At 41.2% G+C, this 24,293-nt stretch overlaps 1 protein-coding gene across 2 annotated transcripts in view; it reads left to right on the top strand.

Moving 5' to 3' along the window:
• Positions 1 to 23,695, top strand: part of LOC141758142 (vesicle-fusing ATPase-like) — a 27,146-nt gene extending 3,451 nt beyond the window's left edge. The window contains exons 4-22 of one of the 2 annotated variants that reach the window (XM_074619266.1): positions 1,220 to 1,259; positions 3,866 to 4,032; positions 4,312 to 4,419; positions 5,279 to 5,354; positions 6,546 to 6,701; positions 9,123 to 9,322; positions 10,961 to 11,126; positions 11,276 to 11,350; positions 11,926 to 12,113; positions 13,272 to 13,367; positions 13,575 to 13,731; positions 13,910 to 14,043; positions 15,060 to 15,126; positions 15,265 to 15,344; positions 17,170 to 17,304; positions 18,343 to 18,456; positions 21,018 to 21,073; positions 21,243 to 21,309; positions 22,922 to 23,695. In XM_074619266.1, the coding sequence (XP_074475367.1) occupies positions 1,220 to 1,259; positions 3,866 to 4,032; positions 4,312 to 4,419; positions 5,279 to 5,354; positions 6,546 to 6,701; positions 9,123 to 9,322; positions 10,961 to 11,126; positions 11,276 to 11,350; positions 11,926 to 12,113; positions 13,272 to 13,367; positions 13,575 to 13,731; positions 13,910 to 14,043; positions 15,060 to 15,126; positions 15,265 to 15,344; positions 17,170 to 17,304; positions 18,343 to 18,456; positions 21,018 to 21,073; positions 21,243 to 21,267 (2,040 nt within the window). In that variant the 3' untranslated portion in view covers positions 21,268 to 21,309; positions 22,922 to 23,695. The remainder of the gene's footprint in view (positions 1 to 1,219; positions 1,260 to 3,865; positions 4,033 to 4,311; positions 4,420 to 5,278; positions 5,355 to 6,545; positions 6,702 to 9,122; positions 9,323 to 10,960; positions 11,127 to 11,275; positions 11,351 to 11,925; positions 12,114 to 13,271; positions 13,368 to 13,574; positions 13,732 to 13,909; positions 14,044 to 15,059; positions 15,127 to 15,264; positions 15,345 to 17,169; positions 17,305 to 18,342; positions 18,457 to 21,017; positions 21,074 to 21,242; positions 21,310 to 22,921) is intronic. The other variant, XM_074619265.1, reaches the window with a different exon arrangement.
• The last annotated feature ends 598 nt before the right edge of the window (positions 23,696 to 24,293 follow it).

The following is a 24,293-nucleotide window of genomic DNA, read 5'->3' on the forward strand; positions in this document are numbered from 1 at the left end:
TGTCTAAGTAATAGAGTGCTGCAGGGATTATGTATTTTTGTAGGCCAGCCCGGAAGTTAGCATCGCCCTGGTTCCCTCGACAAAAAGGCGATGGGATTTTTCCATTGGGTTTTGGATTAATTCAGAAAATAAGCTCTGTGGCAAACAGACATTTATGATACTTACATGTTTTGGTCCGTAAGATAATTTCCACAAATGAACACCACTTTTAGTAATGAATGCAATCGCCAGAAGTAAAAAGATAACGTTAGGCTATACATAAACTACACCACGGTCGCATGAGCGTGAGTATACACAACGAGGCTGTAAAGGTGGAAGAGTTGGCGTGATGACGTTTTGTAGTCTCATTTAGTCACATGTTGTATATATTGTAGAAGAAAACGTTTAAATCTCTTCAGCTTGTGTTCACCACAGACCTTATTTCAGGCATCTAACTAAAAACCCATTAACTTTTAGACGAGAGAACCGGAAGTGCTAAAATGCTGACTCATTTCCGGGTTTTAGGACTCATTCTTGCAGCACTCTATGCATTCATTTAATGGGTAATTTTCCTTAACAAAGCACCAATGAACACTTGCATGGCGTTGAAGGCAGAAATCTTAATCATAATTTTTTTCTGCTAACATTATATTGTTTGTTTTAAAACCTTGATAGCCGTATGTGATCTGATATTCACTAAGTCAAGATGTTCTCTGAGAAAAGTGATGCTGTGTTTTGTGGTTTTCTGCGGGCTCTTTGCACGGACCTCTTTGTGTGTCTCAATCTGTCTATTACTGCTTTTTCCTTCTTTGCCTTATGCCTGTCTCTGCCTGCTCTTCCTCCGTCTTAATGGCAGCCACAACGGCACACAGGTACTACTGTAACCTCCTCCAGTCGGTCTTATTTTACCACAAGAATTCATTCATATTATCTACTGATTGATCGACTCATATTTGACACGGCAGCCGTCATTGGCTGCCATCTCAAAAACACAGCTTGTGTAAAAGAAATCTGCATTTTAGTGTAAAGAAGTGTTGTGAAATAAGACCGTGTTGCAGAGGAACGTTGCACTGATGTCTCTGAAACGCGTAGTGTATAGCTGTCCTTTGTCTGATAACTTCTGGAAAATGTAATTGCCTTATTGATGGACTTTTTCCATTGCAATAATTTGACCTAATACAAATAGAAATGATGAGACATGGAACTAAATCAGTCACTTGCTTTTTTTTTTCCTTTATAGAGAAAATGGGCCGGCCTGTCGATTGGACAAGAAGTTAGAGGTAAGCTTCACGTTTTAGATTTTTCTTAGCCTCAACAAATCCCACCAAAAAAAACAAACCAACAATGAATTGATCTGACTAACAAGTGTTGTCTGTGTCTCCAAAGCCTGATATATCTTATTCCTCTGTGCCACAGAGCTCCGTTGTCATTGAGCCACAGTGACTACATTTACATGCACAAAATATTCTGTTTTTTGCCCTTATTCCAAAAAAGACAATATTCCGACTAAGCTGCTTACATGGATAATGAAAATTCATATTTCATTAATATTCACGTTTACATGCAGCCGTGCATACTCAAATTAACATAAAACGCCCCCATGACATACGTCCTACAGCCCTTTAAAGGTGTAGTGTAGGATCTGGCGGTGAGGTTGAGATTACAACCAACTGAAGCTTCTCCGGTGTGCCAAGCGTGTTGGAGAGCTACGGTGGCAGACGCGAAAATGCGAATGACCCTCTCTAGAGCCATCTGGAGCAGAGCCAGTGCGTAGAGTGTGTGTTTACATGGGAAGTGAGTTGTGAAGCGAGAGAGAGAGTGGCGGCGACGGGCATGAGTAACGTTATTGACTCCGGCCCAAGCAGGAAAAGTTAACAGAGTTTGGTTTGTCCGTTCTGGGCTACTGTAGAAACATGGTGGTGAAACATGGCGGACTCTGTGGAGAGGACCCGCTCCTTATGTAGATATAAAAGAATGAAAAGTTAATTTATTTTTCTGGTTGCTATTGCGTGCCTCACATGTATCTACAAGCTGCACAGACTTCTGATTGTTCTACGACCTCCTTTCAGCCTTTCGTGATGGCTGCCTTTAATTTGTCATCTATTGATTAGCAGTGCTGGACAGTCTTTCTCTCTTATCACTGAACGCCTTTTGAGTCACAGACACCTCGCCGCAGTAGAAACATCAGAAACCCAACCCTCACACTTTGAATGATTCATGCAACTTAACTGACTTTAAAGGCTTCTTCTCTGCCAGAGAAACATCTCGCTGTGCCGACTTCTGATGGTCATATCCTACAGATTACTAATTATACGCGGGGTTAGGGGGTTTAGCTATTATTTAGGTGTCATAATGGGTGGAGGGAATATGATTTACCCAGCGCAGGGAGAGACAGTATAACAATATGTGTGGGTGGCGTCACTGCACATCTGTGTCAGAGGCTGGCCAGCATCCAGAGAAAGAGAAGACCTGTTCTTTGATGAAATATTTGCTCCCTTAGGCCAAGCCATGCCCAACATGATGGGCGCTATTATGATACTGTCTGCATATCAGGAGTGAAAAGGAGGAATGAAAATCTAATCCACTGAGTGAAAAAGCCTCATGATACCTTAATCTTTCTTGACATCTTGAAAAAAAAAAGCAAAGCAAAGCTCTTTTTATTATTTGATCAAAGCTGTCTCTTTCAGGTTTAAAGCAGAATATCTGAACATTACATTTATTTCCATAATACATTTTCAGCGGTGTCTCCTGGTAACTGTGATATGAATAATGTAGCAGTACTTGTGTAATTTTCTTAATTACCTGGCAGCCACTTACAGTTTATCTCATTTCCATAATGAGGCATTAGCAGCAGTTTGAATAGGGCACCGCAAATCATGTCAAATACAGGAAGTGCCTGTTGTGTTGCTGATTGTGTTTCTCACATTAAAACATAAAGGAATTGCTGTTTTAATGCCTGCTATCAAGGCATCACTTAATTTGGTAACCACTCCGAATGTACTAACGAGTTTGCTGATTAGTTAGTGGATAATTGACAAAATCAGATAATTTATGTCAGAGATAGTAGTAGATGTGCCATAGAGCTGTGTGTGATATTCAGCAGTGATTCTGAATCACTATGAAGCGCATGTATGTGTAAATAGGCAACTGTTTGCCACAACGACTTTAAAAGCTGATAATAAGCCAGATGTTGTTCCTCTTCCACAAAGCATACTTGCTAACCCTCCCAAATGGTGTTTTCTCACCCACTTTGTCACATGGCCACAAAAAACAATTAATGCAGCTTTAACTTAAATTAGACAACAGGGAAAAGGAAGACATATTCTCATGAGGACCTGCAGGAAACACGCTGTGATTTGACAGTTTTTGAGGTTGCTAGGCTACGAGGACAACTAACTATCCTATCAGAAACTAGAAAAAAAAAATGCACTCAGTAGAGTGTAGATCTCCACCGGGTGTGTCTGGGCCGACCACTGCTGTAATGTTTGATTGAATGAATGCAAACCACAATTGTCTTACCTTGGCGTCCAAATCTGGACAGGAACGATCCCTAATAGGTAACGGATACAAGAGTCCAAACTGAAGCAGATGTCGATCACATGTGGTCCCTACTGGCTGGTTAAGAGTAGTGAGTCAGCTGTCAATGACTGTATAAAACAGTGAGTCACTGCAACCACGAGAGGACCTTGAGCATACAGTCCTAAATGAGTACAGAAGATATTGTGCTGATTGGTCCAGCAGTATGCAAGATTAGCTGCAGACAGACAGACGCACACACGACCGAATGCATGATCTCCACCAGGCTGGTGGAGATCATGATCCAGATGATGTAGTCTAAACTAAAATCATCATCTCCTGTGTTTGTTTTTTTTCTACCCCCTTATAGTAACAAACTACAAGTTTGACAAGTCCAAACAGTGTATAAGCACCATGACCGTGGAAATTGACTTCCTGCAGAAGAAGAGCGTGGACAGCAACCCCTACGACTCGGACAACATGGCCAGCGAGTTCATCCAGCACTTCAACAACCAGGCCTTCAGCGTCGGCCAGCAGGTGCTTTAAAGGGTTAATGAAGTATAAATATTAACCAGCGCTGGACAAGATCTGAGTTTATTGTAACATTTAGTGGATTTACTGACATTGCTATTTAAATCAGAGGTTCATAGAAGAATATACGAAAGAATGCAATTTATGTTCACAGTAGAAGCACAAACAAAAAATTGTTTTATTAATTGTATCTTCATTAATTAATTTTAGTGTTCCCATACGCTAGTACAACTATGTTTGATTTGTTTGGAGTAATTGCATGTTTTTCCTGCTTTTTTTTTCTAGCTGGTGTTAAGTTTCTGCGATAAGCTGTTTAGCATAAATATAAAGGATATTGAGGCTATGGACCCGAGCATCCTGAAGGCAGAACACACCCCTGGCAAGAAACCGAAGGTATCTGGAGAACAAGCTGTCACTGTCCCATGATGTTCATGATGTTCTGTACCATTTTATACATAGATAGCATGGAAATCATTGATTTACATACATATATGTAATATATATATATGTATATATATTAGGCTGTCAAAGTTAACACGATAATAACTCATTGACGCAAAATTTGTTTTAACGCCATTAATTTCTTTAACGCATTAATGTAACTTGCAATTTTTAGGTTTAGCAGGCTCAGTTTTAAAGGTAGAGTGAAGATAGATAGATCATGTGAAACTAAAAAAACAAAATAATCCATTGGTACCAACCATGTCATACCAACTTGTCACGAAAAGGGTTAAATAACGCTCCAAATTTACGCTACATTTTGGCGAGGAAAAACTGTCATTGCCATTTTCAAAGGGGTCCCTTGACCTCTGACCTCAAGATATGTGAATGTAAATGGGTTCTATGGGTACCCACGAGTCTCCCCTTTACAGACATGCCCACTTTATGATAATCACATACAGTTTTGGGGTAAGTCATAGTCAAGTCAGCACACTGACACACTGACAACTGTTGATAGCAGTTGATAAGAGTATTAAATACTTGACAAATCTCCCTTTAAGGTACATTTTGAACAGATAACAAATGTGTGATGTACGATTAATCATGATTAACTGGATGTATATATATATATATAGTCCTATGTTCATAAGTATAATACCTCACATGCAAGTGGATATTTTACCCTCAGTATTTTCTCCATACATTTAGAAATCATTGATTTTAATGAATATGAATAATTTAATCCTGAAGTGTTGCAGTTGGATGTTACTGTGTCCTGAATGACTGTCATCTTTATTGTTTCTTTCTTCAGATTGAGATCGGTTTGTTGCTGGGAAACAGTCAGGTGGTCTTTGAGAAGTCAGAGAGCTCATCCATGACCCTGATCGGTGAGTGTCAATAAATACACAACAACTCACAACAACAGTTCGATCGATACGTCTTTGAGTCTTTTGTGGTCAAATCTCCACTAACAGCCACTAAGTCTGACGTGACGACAGATAGTGAGCTGCTAAAAAACACTGACATTTATTTATAAGGACATAAAAGTGTGTTTTTACATCCACTGGCTGGAGGGAGATTCTCCACCAAACCACAAGGGGGCACACTTCACACATTTTACTGAGCTTGCTTTCACATCTTGTTGGCAGTGGTACAATATCAGTGTACCACCTGACAGGCTGTTTACCTCCATAATTAGACTTGAATATAATATATTCTAGTTATATGAGTTTTGTGATAATTTATTCAACACCGTCTGAAACAAAGCTAAAATCTTGAACTTACTTTATGTAAAAGACAAACTTGTTTTCTTTTATATAATGAGTTAATTATCTTGTGATCTCGAGATAACGGTATTTAAAAAATAATAGCAAACACGGCCGTTCTCGGCTTCTGCAGTGTACTTAATCTGTATTATGTTCTTTTGTTTAATTCTTAAAAAAGAGTGAGAGGAGGAGATGTAACACCTGTAAAGATTAAAACATAAAGATTACAATTTTATGATTGTTTATACAAAATGAGGGATTATTTTAATCATCACATTAATCATTTATTTAAGTTAAAATCCAAGGTTTTTATTGCATACTTATTATACTCTGCAAAGTGACCAGAAAATACAACTTACACATAAATAGACTGGTTCTTTTTGGTGAAATAATATGAGAAAAAATATTCTACATTTTTCCCATCTCATGAATTATTCTTTTTTTTCTCATTTAATTATACTAAACTGATCTAAAATAAGAAATGTATACATACAACATATCTGCTTCACGAATATTTTAAATAGATTTAAGTGAGATACTAATAACTATGCTTTTTGCACTACTTTTAATTTATGTCCTTTTGTTTTCTTTGTAAAATTGGTATTGGTTTGTTATGTCTTAATAAGTTGTTGAGGTCGAGCTGCAAACAATCATTTAGGGACTCAAAATAACTCCTGCAACAGTCTCTTATAACTGTCAATAATAAAAATAACACTGTTGTTTACATTAGAGTAGATAGAAGTGCTTTTTAAAGAAATAATCATAAAACATTCGGCTCTCCGTTTAGTGTCTGTTTTGGTGTCACCCCTCCAGGGAAATCCAAGACCAGAGAGTCTCGCCAGTCCATCATCAGCCCGGACTGGAACTTCGAGAGGATGGGTATCGGCGGCCTTGACAAGGAGTTCTCTGACATCTTTCGTAGAGCGTTCGCCTCGCGAGTCTTCCCTACAGACATCGTAGAACAGATGGGTGAGTTTCCCTCTTTCTCTTTAATCCCGCCATCACTTATTTCATTTTCTTTTTACTGTCTTGCGTAAGTCAGATGATAATTTCGTAAGATTGTCTGTGTGGTGAGGACATTTTCATTTTCACATTTCCGTCCATGACTTTTCAGACAGTCTTGCTTAACTGTATTTCAAAAGTCTTGTAAGTGCAGAACTAGTTTAAATCAATGTGCCCACTCTCATGTTGATAAGAGTATTAAATACATGACAAATCTCCCTTTAAGGTACATTTTGTACGGATAAAAAAATGTCTGATTAAGTTGCGGTTAATCACGATTAACTATGGACAATCATGTGATTAATCGCAATTAAATATTTTAATCGACTAACAGCCCTATTATGAGTGTTTATAACTATAGTTTAACAGTGCTATGAGCAGATTATAACACATAAGTTAGTTTATAATGCATTATAGACATGAAAGCACAATTATTGTTGTCTCTCTCAGAACTGGTATCTTTCAGCATTCATGAGGTTAAACAGATCAGTAATACCAGCTGAAAATAATCACTGTTTTCAGTTATTATATTCAGCTTGTGTTTAATCTTTAAATCAACATTTGAGGAATGTATCATCGTCTGAATCGGTGAAACCCAACAATCAGCGATTACCAGATGAGGCAGCGTCGCTCTGTGGTGCCTCGACCGTGACTAAAAACTCTGGCATCCCCTGACTGTGATCCCTGCACACACTCATTAATAGATCTCTGACAGCTGTCAGATTACGACGGTGATTCACTTTTTTTTTTAAAGGCCATCAGGTAGTCTTCTTTGTGACTCATGCACACAACCCTCCCTTCCCACAGTCCTAATCCTTGCTCCTAGGAGTCTTGTGAAGACCTGTTGTAAAGACCTCTGAGCTCGGCTAATTCATTACTTAAATCTGGTGCACATACGCACAGCGCTCGGGGCCTGTGGCAGCATCCAGCAGTGTGACCTTTAGCCGGGTGGTTGTGTGCAGGAGTCGGCCTTTGGCTGTGGCCAGCTGGCTGCTGTAATGAGATGGCATGCCCTGATAGAGCATCCAGCTAAAGGTAAAAGCTGTAATTGGCAGGCGTGGGGATGCCGGGAGAGCAGGTGCTGACGGAGAGGTGGCGTGCATGTGTACGTTGTGCACATTGTGTTTCACCTTGTCTCCCCTTTGCTCCCAGAGAGGTGAAGCAGACAGACAGAAGCTTCTCTCCCAAACACAACACAACCACACAACTTGTCTCCCGCCGCGGTAGAGAAGCCGTCCCTCTTCTTCTTCTCCTCTCCTCCCCCCACCTGTCATCCTGGCTGCTTTTCCTTCAGCGGGCCCAAATGGCAGCTCAGATGGTTATCTGGGGCCTCTCAATTAGTCTGGGCTAAATGTCATTAAACAGGTGCAAAAGGCCATTAAAAGACCTCCACTGTAATCTTGGCTGAGTGGAGAGCTCACTGTTTCCACACTTGATCTTTACGGAGGAGGAATAACACAAAGGAAATCAGTGGTGCTGTGGTGAGAACAGCTGGAATAACAGTCCAGATTATGTTGCCTTGTCATAAATTCATGGTCAGTTTTAGTTTATTTGACAAAAATTCAAATACAGTAGTAAAAAAATACAAGCCTATAAGACATTTTCAGGGATGACACGACAAAGTCCAGGTTTTATTTCCCTCCTGGTCCCTGATGTTCAGTCCATCCTCGCCATAACAAGATGGAGACAACCGTTCAGTGTCTAAAGCAGGAGACACACTTACAAATATGCCAATAGAATAAATAGATAAATAATTAAATAATTAAATAAATAAAAAAAAGATAAATAAATAATTAAATAATTAAATAGATAAATATATATATATAGTAGCATTATTCTGGATTAAAACTGATTACAACTCATAATAAAGGTCAATTAAATGGATGTAAATACAGATTTTTTTTGTCTATCATCAAACAAATAATTATTATGTGTGTATATGGATAAGCATACGTGTGCACACGTATATGCAATGTACGTGTTTATGTGTAGGTGTGTTTTATGTGTTTTCTCTCCTATATTGCACTCTTTGATGCAAAAATAATGCTTACAGTTACAACGATAAAACGGGAAGAGTTTTTCTGTTTTTTATTTTTTTCAGTAGTTGATGATGATGTGTGTATGTATCCCTTGACCTTGTGTAATAAAAACTACTGCCAATAATAAACCAATGGGCGAAGGAAAGATGGGGAAAAAGGCAAATTGTGATCTCAATGTTGGGACACTTGAAAGGGATAATTCCTGCTGCTCGATTAACATGTTTAAAACATCATCTGATTCACTTAACAAAGATATGAGCTTTATAACTAGCAGAAATGTTTGCTGTGGGTAAGCTCCTGAGCTCAGTTTAACTTGAGTTCCTCTCCCTGGCTGCGTGTCTGTCTCCAGGCTGTAAGCACGTGAAGGGAATCCTGCTGTACGGACCCCCAGGCTGCGGTAAAACCCTGATGGCACGACAGATTGGCAAGATGCTCAAGGCCCGCGAGCCAAAGATCGTCAACGGGCCCGAGATTCTCAACAAGTACGTCGGAGAGTCTGAGGCCAACGTCAGGAAGCTGTTTGCAGACGCGGAGGACGAACAGAAGAGGGTAAGGGGAGGACACATTACGTTATATACTATACTCACATGCACATTAAAAACTACACTATTGAGCTTTCAAGAGGTGTACAATTTAAAGCACAGCTAAACCCACTAGCTTTTTAGTTTGTTTTGTTAGGTTTAGGTGTACTTAAACACCCCTAAGTAATCCATTGGTACCAACTATGTCATGCTAGCTTGTCAGGAAGGAGGTTAAATAACGCTCCAAAGTTAGGGTAAGGTAGGGTAGGTTTTGACCTCTGACCTCCAGATATGTGAATGAAAATGGGCTCTATGGATACCCACGAGTCTCCCCTTTACAGACATGCCCACTTTATGATAATCACATGCAGTTTGGGGCAAAAAACATGCAACACCATGTGAGACATAATAGAGCAGTAGACCTGTAGTGCTCCAACTTTGCTGAACTTATTATCTACACATCAGATAGAAAGTCGTGGATCAGTATTCTCCCTTCATCCCCGTGAAACACAGATAAGCATTTCATCCATCTAAACAGTAAAAAAAGTAATTTCTCCAGGAGTGGAGAGATCTGCCCTTTAGCCAGACGTAGCTTTAATAACGTTGGTAAAGTTCTGGTGTGTGTGTGTGTTTGTAGTGATGGTTGGTTTGGATGGTGAGACACCAGCGTCGAGCCTCACTCTTCACCATCTAATGAGGGGCTGGGCTGTCTTTGACCTCCTATTAGACCTCCCTACACACACTCACACACACACACCATCCAGTGTGTAATAAGCGCAGCTCCACACCTGCTTTAAATGCTACGGCGGAGACTGACAGGTCTGTAGATGGAGGGATAACCCCCCACCCTGCTGCTCTCTCACTTTATCCATCAGTCTCTGTGCTGAGGCTCAGTACTGATTCTCAGGAAAACATTGGCTGTGTCTTTGTCGTCTTTATGCATCTGAAAGAATGTAATAGAGGAAAATGCTAACATGATTTTATGTATTAAAAAGAATTACTTAGTGGTAATATCCGGTATCCCGACTAGGTGCTAATTGACCATGAAAAGGTACCGATATATATATATCGGTACCTTTTCATGGTCAATTAGCATGAAAAGTCAAAAAATATAAGAAATATATATGTATGTATGTGTATGTATACATACACATACATACATATATATTTCTTATATTTTTTCATATTTTCTAATTTATTATTTTTTGTATTTTATCTCTTGACTTTCTTATTGTTATGCACCAAAATACCAGGACAAATTCCTTGAATGTTAATAAGTAAACCTACTTGGCAATAAAATGTAAAAATACATTTCTTCAGAGAATAGTTCATCAGAATTTCAGGCCAATTATGAGACATTAAGACTTTAAAAAGCTTGGAAATGTCCTTTAATTTGTTGCCCACATATGTTTAGGAAACACTGTAAAAGCACATATCCCTGATGTTTAAGCAAAGAGTATGAAAATGCATGTAAATATTGTGTTTTTAAGTAAATAACTTGTCAACCACAATCAACTGTTACATTGGTATCGTGCAAGACGAGAGGACCTCATCACTAGTGTGAACAGGTGGTGTATAAGACAATCGTAGCACATATTTACAGTCCACCCATTAACCTTTCCTTCTTTCTGTCTTTAATCTTCCTCCTCATCTCTCTGCTGCACAGCTCGGTGCCAACAGCGGCCTTCACATCATCATACTCGATGAGATCGACGCGATCTGTAAACAGCGTGGCAGCATGGCGGGCAGCACGGGAGTCCACGACACCGTTGTCAACCAGCTGCTGTCCAAGATAGACGGAGTGGAGCAGCTCAACAACATCCTGGTCATAGGTGCTCAGACACACACTTTCTCCCTTCCTCTTCCACAAAGTAAAAAACCTCTCCCTGAACATCTGCACCCTAACTCATCTCTCTCATTCATCATCCCCCCCCTTCTCCCTCTCTCCTCTCCACTATCTGTCCATCTGTCCCTCCCTCAGGTATGACCAACAGGCCTGACCTGATAGATGATGCCTTGTTGAGGCCGGGAAGACTGGAGGTGAAGATGGAGATCGGTAAGAAGTGAAGAACACGCTGATAAGGTTTCACACTAGCGTTAGCTCCATGCAGTTTATCTCAGTAGACTGGAAAGGGAATTAGGGCGCTTACACAAGCCAACATTTAGTCTTGTTTATTTGAACTCTGGTAAGGTTCAGTTGGGCAGTTGTGAACGCTTTAATCGTACTCTGGAGCGGACCAAAGCAACCGGTACAAGACCGCTTGCGAGAGGTTTCCTAGCAAACCAAAAACGCAGGTCCGCTTTAACGTGTCCACTTTGATACCTAACCAGACTAAATAGAAAACGAACCATTTCACTCTGATTCGGACTAGTGAAACGGACTATGGCTTGTGAAAGTGCCCTAGACAGTGAACATTTGATAGTTAAAGTAATTCAGCCAGTTAAGACCAGTAGCTCTAGTGAGGTAGTTTGCTGCCTGCTGTGATTGTGGCACTTGATCTGTGTCAAAAAGAGCAGTACAGCAGCAGGACGTCTCACATGGACACCATATCTTCTGTCCTGCATGAGTTTGAGTTAAAGACTCTTTTTGCTGAAGCTTTAAGTCCGGTATTTCCCCTCTCTTCCTTTCAGGCTTACCGGATGAAAAGGGCCGCATTCAGATCCTGAACATCCACACAGCAAAGATGCGTCAGCACGAACTGCTGTGCGGTGACGTTGACATTAAAGAGCTGGCGTCGGAAACGAAGAACTACAGCGGTGCCGAGCTGGAGGGTCTGGTCAGGGCTGCACAGTCCACTGCCATGAACAGACACATAAAGGTCAGCGTCCTTCAGGGACCGTTGCTATATTACTGCACACAGTTATACTCGGTTATTCATTAATGTGTCCATGTCTGTTTACTCTTTCTGATGCGAGAAGAGGAGTTCTATGAGTAATCAATCAAGTTTTATTCATATAGCATATTTCATACAAAATGTTAAAATCCCTTAAAAAGGATCTGTTGTGCTTATTTTCAGGTTCATACTTGTATTTTGTTTTTCTACTAGAACATGTTTACATGCTTTAATTTAAAAAAAAAGCGCTCTGTTTGAGCTCCTGTCCCCCCCCCCCTAAAAGCTCAGTCTACTCTGATTGGCCAGCTGGTCCACTGAACCAAACTCTACTAGCTTTGTTTTAGGGTGTGCAAAACTAGCCGCTAGGCAGGTAATATGCAAATGTGTTACTTTGTGACATCACCACGTTACGGAAGAAAAGGCAGGACTTCAAGAAAGGTGTTTTAGGCAGTTCAGAAGCAGTGTTTCAGTGGGGGAGAGTAACTCCCTTTGGCGTGGACTTTGGGCTTTGTAACTTTGCAGACTCTTTACATGCACAAACAATCCCGCTCATCTCAGAGGGTTAAAGCACTCACTGGAATAATGTCTTGTGTTTCTCAGTTTAAGATGCAGGCCGCACACCTGGCAGGCATTGTACCGTACTGTATAGTGCCAGTTTAACTAGCCAAGGATTGGGTGAAGAACCCAGGTGTGTCTGTGTGTGTGTGCCCTCACTTAAGTGTTTTATCAGGTGCGTTGGCTCAAATCTACACAGCTCAGTGGGACACACAGATAAGGTGAAGCTCTCATCTGTTAAGTGCTCTGCCCCCCCCCCACACACACACACACACACACACACACACACAGCAGATATTGGAGGGTGATGATAAATGACAGACATGGCCGTCCACATGTCTGATGCCTGTGACGTTTTCCTTCACTCCTCTAAACACTTATTCTTCCCTCCCTCCTCCTCTCAGCCTGACCTTTCTGCTCTGAGGGAGTACATTGTCTGCTGACACATTGTGCAATCTAAAAGTGCAATACATCATGTAATGGATTTCATTAACGGGGGGGACACGGAGTTCATCCAGGAACGAAACTAACTCATTATCTGCTGTCGCTCAACTTATTGTATTATGTTGGTGTTTGTGTTTGTTGCAGGCCAGTAGCACAGTGGAGGTAAACATCGAGACTGCAGAGAAGCTGCAGGTCAGCAGACTGGACTTCATGGCCTCGCTGAATAACGACATCAAACCTGTAAGTTACTTCACATGTGACATGTACATATTTTATGACCCAAAGTTAAAAATGAACAATTCACTATCCCCAGTACAAGTATCCCAAAGTACAACTCTGAAGACACATTTACAGTGTTACACATATATGTATTTCTTTCTCACTTGACCTCACACACAAACCCCCCCGACCTAAACACCGTTTCTCTGTCTCTCTCTTCCTGTCCAGGCGTTTGGTACCAATCAGGAGGACTACGCCAGCTACATCATGAACGGGATAATCCGATGGGGCGACCCGGTGTCGGCGGTCCTGGAGGACGGGGAGCTGCTGGTGCAGCAGACGAAGAACAGCGAACGCACACCGCTGGTCTCTGTGCTACTGGAGGGTAGGACTCACACACATCCACTCACACACACTAACAAGCAACATCCTTAGTCAGCGTAAAACAGATGAAATGAACACACAATAAACCCTCTAGAAAGCCCCAAAATAAAATCTGCAATATGTATGGTGAGCGTTATTTGTGTTACTATAAACAGCTGATTTGTGATTGATCCTCTCAGGTCCACCTAACAGTGGGAAAACAGCGCTGGCTGCTAAGATCTCTGAAGACTCCCAGTTCCCCTTTATCAAGATCTGCTCCCCCGACAAAATGATCGGACACTCGGAGATCGCCAAATGCCAAGCCATCAAAAAGGTAACTCTCACTCACTCGAACATTTAAGAAACTTTTGAGTGACAAGTTGTGAAATATAGAAAACTAATTGGATCATCTCTAGGTCTGGAAATGTTTGTGATTCGTACAGAAAGTATGTAAAGGTGTGGAAAATATATCTTTGGTATTGATGCATCTGTATATCAAATTAACAGTTTCTGAAATTGGTCCAGTATTTAGGGAGAGCGCTGTAGATGGCAGCTGCTCACAGGCTGCAATATGGTGCTGTCGGGGCAAGCTGTCTGTCATTTACGTCCACTAAAAGTGCTTGTTTTTACAATGACAAGCTCTGATTGGTATTATAAGTGTCTGACATCATGGAAAGAGTCTCGCCGAAGGAGAAATCTCGTTCTGAAATCTGGCGAGGTGACATGTTGCTGGAAAAGACAACGGTGTGTCAGCCGGGCAGAGTTTGTTGTGTTGGAGTACAGAAAGCGTAGCTTAGGGTTATCTAAAAGATTTTCAATGTCATGGCTGAATATTTCCACAATGTGGATGACGTCTTGGATTCAATGGTCGACAGAGTATACTGATATTTAGATTTCACAACGAGACTTCTCTTAGTGCGGGACTCTGACACAATAATAAACAGATAGACAGGTAAGAAAAAGGTTTTATATCTCTTTAGGGTCCTTTCCTTAATGTTGTCAGACACTTATAATAACAATCCGAGCCTGTTAGCGTCAAAAACAAACACTTTTAGTCGACGTAACGTTACATTGACGCTGCACACTGCCCTCGCAGCTCGTTTAACGGCTGCCAGTTACAGCGCTATCCCTCAATACTGGACCAATTTCAAAAATACCAAAGTTACCCTTTAAGTACAGACTCAAAAAATATGGAAGACGTTTTTAAATTGAAAACATTCACAGACATCATTTTGAAGTCCGAACTGATCATCAACAAACAAATCATTCTTTTTAGTGTTTTCAGGTCATACATGAAGCTGTTTGCCTGTTTGATCTGAACTTGTTTTGCTCTTTTATTCCCTGTGATAGATATTTGAAGATGCCTACAAGTCCCAGCTGAGCTGTGTGGTTGTGGATGACATTGAACGCTTGTTAGGTAAGATAGATCGTCAGTGTACGACAAGGCAGCTAAAAAAAAGAAGCATTTTTGTTGAATGAAATGTATACCTAAAACTATTTTTTATTTGGATGTGAAATGAGAAACTCACTAATAGAAAACGTTCTGTCTCATCAGACTACGTCCCGATTGGCCCTCGTTTCTCCAACCTGGTGTTACAAGCTTTGCTGGTGCTGCTGAAGAAACCTCCTCCAAAGGTAACAAACAACTTTGTTGTGGTATTTATTTGTAGCACGCTCACTGTTGACGTTGCTAGTCCTCAGGTGGCAGAAAGAGGGCAGCAGATCTTATGGATGCCAGCGCAAACTCTTGTGAGGAATTACTGGAGGTCTTTGGCTGCGACTGGCATGTGTGAGCGACTGTGTGTGTGAGTGTATGGTTATTAGCGAGTGTTTTGGTCCGGGCCCGTTGTGCTCGCAGTGAATGGTGGTGGTAGAGACCCATTTCTCATAGTTTCTTTGGTTGTAGTTGTGTGTCTGTTGTTGATGGGTTTGTGAATGAGAGTATAGCCCACTATATGGCTGCATGTGCATGAGAAGTGGCGCGGGGCCTGGTGTTGAATGCCTGGCTGCAGTGCTCCTCTGGGGTTGTAAAGCGCTGGGCCCAGCGGGGTGCCTGGGGCCGGGGGAGGCCAGGGGGACAGGGAGGAGAATGGGCTCTGTGAGAGAGCCAGGACCTGGCAGCACCGCCGCCTGTGTGGCACCTCATCTGCATGCAGCATCACAACCCCCCACGCCATGGGGGGGCAGCCGGCAGCCATAATCCCCCTGTCTACTCGCCACTCCTCTGCCTCTCCTCCTTCGTCTTCTTCTCCTGGTCCTTCTCCAACTTGTCGGCTTAGTGGAGCTACATTTCTTTTGCTTCTCCTCTTTCTTCTCTACTGTTGTCTTCTGTTGTGTTGCGCTCTGTTCTGTTGTCCTGTTATTTTCTATTCCCTGTGCTCTCGTTGTGACTTAAGGCCCCTGTACACTGTCAACCTACAGCCCGAAACCGCACAATCACCAGAGAAATGTGATGAAACGCTGGTCCTAGATCTCACCGTGAGAGACGTCCACCAACGAACGATAACAGCTTTGGCTTTTGCATCAAAACTCTGACAGCGTCATAAATTTAGGACCAAATTGTCACAGTGTGACAGCTGCTATGAGCCACATCTACAAACCAACTAATCAGAATAAAACCTGAAATGATGCAGAACACATTGGGACATTGTAAGCATTTTTTTTAGCAAAGGAAACAAGACTCGGTCAAAACCGAGTATGTGTCTGGACCGTGTGTGGTCAGTCTGAATGTGTGGCTAAAGTGTTACACAAATAGTCAGCGGTCATGTCTATAATGTAAAACCCAGAGGTACATGTCCACCAGGTCCGGCGAGGACACTAGGGGACGCGCTGCTCCACTCAACCGGACCGTTCAAACAGTGATGTATCCGATCGTTGAATGCACCTGATTGGTCCCTGGTTTCAAACAGGAAACAACATTGCGGCCTGCTCGTAATCTTTCTGTTATTCCATCTAAACAATCCACCAAAATCTACTTCTGAAAATACTTTAAGTGAGAAACAGGCGATGCCACTGTGCGAGCCGGACGGAGAACGCTTGACGGGCTCATTTGCATGAAGGACTGTTCTCCGCCTTTTCATTTTGAAAGAGCGACGGCCAATGAGGAAACTCCAACACTCGGCCGACCAATCGTGTAACTTCATCACTCAGTCACTCACTCTATTTCCATCGATTGCCTCAGCATTCATCATCACACATGACATGACTCAGAACTAATATCGCACAGTCCGACACAGACTTCTACTCAGATTTTATTAGACCCGTCTCACACAGTGAACCTGCAAGATAGCCGTTATCAAACAGTGTGCAGGTGTTTTCAAATGAAACCACAGAATCCATTTATAACCATAACACACACTTTCAATTTCACGAGTCTTCTGAAGAGGAAAGCAGCTACAGAGTATGATCAAATGAAAACAAAACACATTGAAGTCTGAGGTCACGTCTGCTTCTCTTTCAGGGTCGTAAGCTGTTGATCATCGGCACCACAAGTCGTAAAGACGTCCTCCAGGAAATGGAGATGCTGAATGCTTTCAGCACCACCATCCACATTCCCAACATCTCGAGGGGAGAGCAGCTGGTCGAGGCCCTGGAGGTAACACACACACACACACACACACACACACACACACACACTCAAACACACCCACATGTAGGGTTTGGCAATATGACGGTATATACCATTGTGACGGTATAGACTTGGCAATACCGTCAAAGAGTATAGAAGCAATGAGAAGAAACTCCAGATACAGTTTCCTCCGTGGTAGCAATTACCGCGTGATGTCGGGATTTGCGTGTCATTTCTCGCGATCTCCCGAATCCAGCTGCCTTGCAAGGTAACGTGATTTGGGCAGACATGGAGGAGGAGAGTGAAGTAGAGCAGGCGGAGGCATCCCTGCCAACCCAAGATGAGGAAGAGCTCTGGGTACATGATTACCAGACTCTAGTTTATTTTGTTTTGTCAATTTTTTTAAATGAAAGATGAGCAAATCCTGCAGGAAAAGTATTTTTTTTTTTTGGTATACTCAAAAATATAAATTTGTGTGATTTTTATATCGCTGACTGAAGTCAGGCTGGTATTTCTTTGCATCTGTTAACCTTAAAACCTTTAACACTTTGACATTATTGTTCTCAGGAACCTTAAAGCTGACATTTTGAAAGAATTTTTGTTTTACTTTTTTGAGTCTTTTGTTTTTAACTCAAGTGTTGTCTCATGTGAAGCAGTTGTTTTGTTTGAATGTAAGTGGGATGAAGTACGGTATGCTTATTAAACCATTTCTTAATTGAATTTACAGAACAATTACTGTATAGTGATACTGTATATACCGTTACCGTGATATAAAATTACGTATACCGTGATAGAAGATTGTGGCCATATCGCCCATCTCTACCCACATGCATGTAGCGGCACTTTTAAAACTATTTAATGCGCTTGATATTCACTTGACATTTACTTTGTCAGCGAAGGTGTTAAACATGTTTTATTTAAAACCTATAATGTGCATTACTTCTATGCAGACACACAATATTATTTGCTGATATTTTATGTACTTTAGTGTGAAATTCTTTCTTGAATAACGAGTTTACCTATTTTAATCCCGTGCTGAGTGCTCTCCTTTCTTCCTCCCTACAGCTGCTGGGCAGTTTTCAGGATGGGGAGCGGGTCACCATAGCTAAAGCTGTGAAGGGACAAAATATGTGGATCGGCATAAAGAAGTTGCTCATGCTGATTGAAATGGCCATACAGGTGAGAAAGACCTTCTTTGCATTTGTGTTTTTTTTAGCTCTGCTAGCAGAATGACTGTTGTGATGAAGTGTCAGTCTGCCGGTCGGTCCACCACTCTGGTCCAGACTGAAATATCTCAACAACTATTCGATGGATTGTCATGACATTTTGTACAGATATTCATGGTTTCCAAAAGACTTTGGTGATTATATAGTGCCACTATGATGTTGACTTTTGTGGTTTTAAAGGAGACATATCATGCTCATTTTCAGGTTCATAATCTACTTGTATTTTGGGTTTTGTTAAAAAAACACATTTTTTAGTCCGCCTCCTGAAAAAGCGCAGTCTGCTCTGATTGGTCAGCGTTTTTTACGGTCTTCCTCATCGGCGCTGTCGCCGTCTTCACAGCGTCACTGCTGCCTGGGACTCACTATGTGTGTCAGTTACACAGAGTTTAGCGGCACTTCTACCGGTGACTGCGCAGTTGTGACATCACAACCTTACAGAAGTCCTGACGGCTCGTTTAAAAGCTCAGTTTCTCCGTGGATTCACCGTTTTTAAACTTTCACAGTATTTATATAGCACCTAAGACCTGCTTTATAAACAAAAAGACTGGAATGGAAATCTCATTTTCTACAATATGGGACCTTTAAGTCAAATGTGACAACTACTGGATGGATCGCTATGAAACATACATTTGTACATACATTCATGTCCCCCTCAGGATGAACTGTAATAACTTTGGTTAAAGAACATCAAAACTATTCACATTATTACTGACTAAAAGATGTTCTTTTGGTAAATGTAATGCTGATGCAGCTCCATGTGGACTCTATTAAAAGACAGAAAGGTCAAGCAGACTTAGGTGAAGAAGGGGTAAGAGCAAACTTGTCTTTTTATATTTTTTATTCTGAAAGACAAGTTTGGGATCGGCTCAGCCTCTCTATTATTGCTTTTGTAATAGTTTGGTCTTAGCTCGAACAGCCTGTCCCTCCTTTTCCTCGACATCTGGCCGGCATTCTCGACAGTCAACAGAATCTGTCTCCGTCACAAAGAACTGTCATCTATTAGCTGGAATGAAATACTGTGTGGCTTTTCCCTGATGATTTGTTGAGCAGAAGACGATCCAGTACATTTCTAGTTCACAAACCATTCTCCCAAACGGGTGCGATCCAAAACATTCATAGTTATGAAACCATGTTTCTGCTTCGCTTTCCAAGTTACATTCACATGTTCTGAATCAGAGGGAAGCTACTCATAAGAGCAATCAGACACACCTCGTGGTTCTGGTGTACCTACAATTTAGAGCTAAATCAATAAAGATCAGTCACCCAACACATACGGCAGGTTAAAAGAAAAAACGTGAACATTAAACCCATCCAACTGTGGAAAAAACATAGACCACCAACTCACTGCAGACTCTTGGCTTCCTTGATGTATGTAGATGAGTATAGGAGGTATAAACTCACCTTTTTAAAGTTGTCTTTAGGGGTTTTGTGGTTTGGCCTTGGAGTTGTGTTTTATTGCATTTTTCTAAGAGTCCCTGTTCACATTCGGTGTAGTTATTTCCGTTTGGTCTGTACAAAAATGATTTACTTGCAAAGCCTTGTCGGGGCCCTGACCCTGTCAAAACACTAAGATAATAATCAATGTGATTGGTTCTGTAAAAAGTCAAGATCAGTCGTACATCACTCCCTGAGACGCAGTGTTCTTGGGAAGCTTGTGATTTGAATGGGAGTCATAACGACTGGTGGATTTGTTCATGTTGAGAGCCGTGTAGAGGCAATAGAAATGCTCCCAATCTCGCATTTAGCACCTTTAAAATTTAACTTGTCGGATATGAATTAAGTTCCAAAAGACATTTTTCAGTTTCAGCTTCTTCTTCAATGCTCCTGAGACAAGACTTTGCAGTCTACAGTGTCCAGATCATCTAAAAAATCAGCTCCGGTGGCCTCCAAATAATGTTTGTTTACCGAAGCAGGTAGCAGACTTGCAGCAGCAGAAAGTGACCTAAATGTGACTGTTAGCTGGTGTTAATTTCTCCCTCTGACTGTGCGTCTGTGGTATGTTGATGATGTGTACCGCCTGTTTGTTGAGGCTGGATGCTGTGTAATTGCTGTGGTATGCACAAATGCAGCCATGTTCTGCACCCCCCCCCCCCACTCCGAGCCTGAAGAAGTATGAATCTGTGTTTGCCGAGACATGCTGCAAACAGCCACGCGGCTACACACACACACACATTCACAGTCTCTTTATCTTTTTTCCTCTCATTCCAATGTTTCTGACTGCTCTCATGTCTTAACTCTAGTAGCTACAGGCGATTCCAGACGTACTGTAAGTTATTGCATAGGTTGCCATTAAGTTTACTTCCTCTCCCCCCTCCTCTCTCCGCTACGATCCTGTTTGTGCAAACTGAAGCGTGAACTCCAGGACCTGCCGCTACTCCAAATTGCTTTCATGTTTCAACACCTTGCTTCTGAATTTTAAATGAAGCAGATGCAGAGAGGAAAACAAGAGCTATTAATAAATGTACGTTTATTACATTTTATGCACTAAGAAGTAATGTGTCTGTTTTTTTGTAGATGGATGCTGGCTACAGAGTTACCAAGTTCCTGAGTCTACTGAAGGAAGAAGGAGGGTAAGGATTCTTTTCCTGTGACACTGAACACTCACGCCGCGCACACATCTGTCACTTTTACCAGTCCTCATTTACAAAGAAGAGAATGGAAAAGAGATACGAATGTTTACATTTTCATTGAATCAAGTGTGATTAATAATAGACATGTTGTTTTGTTCTTTGTCTGCAGACTGGGTTCTAATACGTTTATCTAGACTCAGTGGAGCCACATAGTGAAAAAGAGGCATCCTTCAACGGTAAGACTGCAGGGCCTGCATCAGGCTACATGGTCGCTACTCACCATTTCCTGTCCGCAGTGAAGGGAGCTTATGTAGAAATCTGTAAACTGTGAGATCAGTTTAGTAATGTATGCCCTCAACATACAATGTCTTGCACCAAATAAATTATATACAAGTGGTGTCAAGCAGAAGTCCAACCAAAGAGTAATAAAGGCTAACAGAGCGTGAGCCTCGTTAAAGCCTGTAAAAGTAGACCAGAGCTATTGTCTTATATCGTACTATATAGATGAATAAACACTCACCCCATCAACAATGTACCAAACAACTCACCTTTATTGGTAATTCAGTGAGTAATCTAGTTAGAAATGCAATTTATTTTTCTAAAAATATTTTTTAGAAAACTGTAATCCACATTTTTCTGGTGTTTTTTTTATTTCTCCCATGCATCAATATATAATTTTGTAATGCAGATTCCACTATTTGATGTTGTTGTTTTGCATTTTCTGCATCAATGTAGTTGTATTTTTGTATTTACACATTTGCCTTAAAGGAATAGATCGACATTTTGGGAGACACATTAATTTGCTTTCTTGCTGAGTGTTAGATGAAAAGAAGACAAAGACACACAAAACAACTACAAAGAGACAGAAAACAACAACAAAGAGACATATAATGACCACAAAGAGACACAAAACAACTACAAAGAGACACAAAACAACAACAAAGAGACATATGACCACAAAGATACACAAAACAACAACAAAGAGACACAAAACAACAACAAAGAGACATATAATGACCACAAAGAGACTCAAAACAACTACAAAGAGACACAAAACAACAACAAAGAGACATATAATGACCACAAAGATGCACAAAACAACAACAAAGAGACACAAAACAACAACAAAGAGACATATAATGACCACAAAGAGACTCAAAACAACTACAAAGAGACACAAAACAACAACAAAGAGACATATAATGACCACAAAGAGACACAAAACAACAACAAAGAGACATATAATGACCACAAAGAGACTCAAAACAACTACAAAGAGACACAAAACAACAACAAAGAGACATATAATGACCACAAAGATACACAAAACAACAACAAAGAGACACAAAACAACAACAAAGAGACATATAATGACCACAAAGAGACACAAAACAACTACAAAGAGACACAAAACAACAACAAAGAGACATATAATGACCACAAAGAGACACAAAACAACTACAAAGAGACACAAAACAACAACAAAGAGACATATAATGACCACAAAGAGACTCAAAACAACAACAAAGAGACATATAATGACCACAAAGATGCACAAAACTGGCTATCCATAGTCTGTAGTAAAGATATTTTCAGGGTAAGCCTGCTTAACTGTACTTAAACTGTAGGTTATACATGTATGGATGGTCCACAGTGACTTTTTATTTTCCTCAGAGTCTCATGTGGGCACCATGATCACATAAAATAATAAGTACGAGCACACTCTCAGTGTCAGGGGGCAATTTCACAAAACAGGATTAGAAAGTTCTTCAGATAACGGTGAAATGATTGTCCTATATCCGCTTGTTGATAATGGCAAAGTTCCAGAAGATATTTCTCTTTTTAAAGTTATCTAGTTAATCCTGCTCTGTGAGATGCGCCCATGAGGACGGGCTGCCCAGGATGATGATGATGAACAACAACTTGAACAACTTGAACAACTTCTCAACTTGCAGCCGGAGCTTTGCGTCTCATCGCAGCCTCAGAGACTTATGGTATAGTTGGCGCACGCCGGCGTAGCCTAAAAATAGGTCGACTAGACAGGTGCTCTCTTGTGGCGGCGTGTCTCCGTTGCATGCCTGTCTCTTCTCACTTTTATTTGTCTCTGATCACTCAGTTGCGGAGGATCGGAAGCCTGAAAGAGGCTGGCAGGAGGAAGCAAGCGAGAGATCGTTTCCATCTCTCTCTGCATCCTTCCCTTCCGTCCCTGAAGCTCGGCGCGCTTCTCTCTGCACTGCAGCTTTCAGCAGCAGCAGCCGACCAGGCAGCCTCCTCCTCTTCACCACTATGTGTGAACATGTAAAATAAGAGAAACGAGCAGTGTATGTGGTATCTGTGTATATTGCATTTGCAGAAGACTAGTGCTGTGATCTCCATGTGATGCACTCCGTTGGGATTTTATATGTAAAAGGCAAAAGATACAATTTGTATGGCAAGTAGATGTGCATGCACGAACACTAATCATAACACTGTTTATATTTGTATGCACAGATTTGTAATCTGATCATTCCAGGACACGGTGGCTCTATCACTTAAAGATCTCACTTTGTTCTTATCGTTTATACTTGCTCATGTCTGATCTTTTTATTTTATGAATAAATTAATTCTATTACTAACAAGAAACTCTGTAGTATCTGGAATTAATGATGGTATGAAAGTAGTTACCTCACACCACGGGGGGGCTCATGCTGCTTTAAAGATGTGTTTCCATGCAAACGTTGGGGTGTACAGTAGTATTCATTATGCAGAATGGCCCATTTCACAATGATATATATTATCTCGTTGGATTATATTGGACTCTTTACGCGGTAAACACGACCCCATTTGAAGGCACCATTAATTATTGATGCATTAATGTGTTCAGAAGGTTAATGTTGCAGCTGGAAAAGATGGCGCTCATTTTAACTACTTTATATACTTAAAGGCAGGGTTGACGATGTTCTCCAGTAGACACTATTTGTTATATTGGTTGAAATGGTCTTTACACCCCGACAGCGATCCGTTACTGATGAGCTCTGAAAAAGGACCGGTCTGTAGCTGCTGTAATCCTGTAAAAACGTCTACCAATCACTGCCTCGAGGTCCGCTTGGAAAGAACCAATCAGATGCCTCCCTGCCTCCCTGCTCATACTCTACCCTTGGTGTGCACCAGCCTGAACTCAAAGCGTGTCGCCGCCGCAAGTTTACTGGAGAATGGAAGCGAAAACTCAGCCCTGCAGTAG

This window comes from Sebastes fasciatus, chromosome 20 (assembly GCF_043250625.1).
Source record: "Sebastes fasciatus isolate fSebFas1 chromosome 20, fSebFas1.pri, whole genome shotgun sequence".
In the NCBI taxonomy this organism is placed as follows: Eukaryota; Metazoa; Chordata; class Actinopteri; order Perciformes; family Sebastidae; genus Sebastes; species Sebastes fasciatus.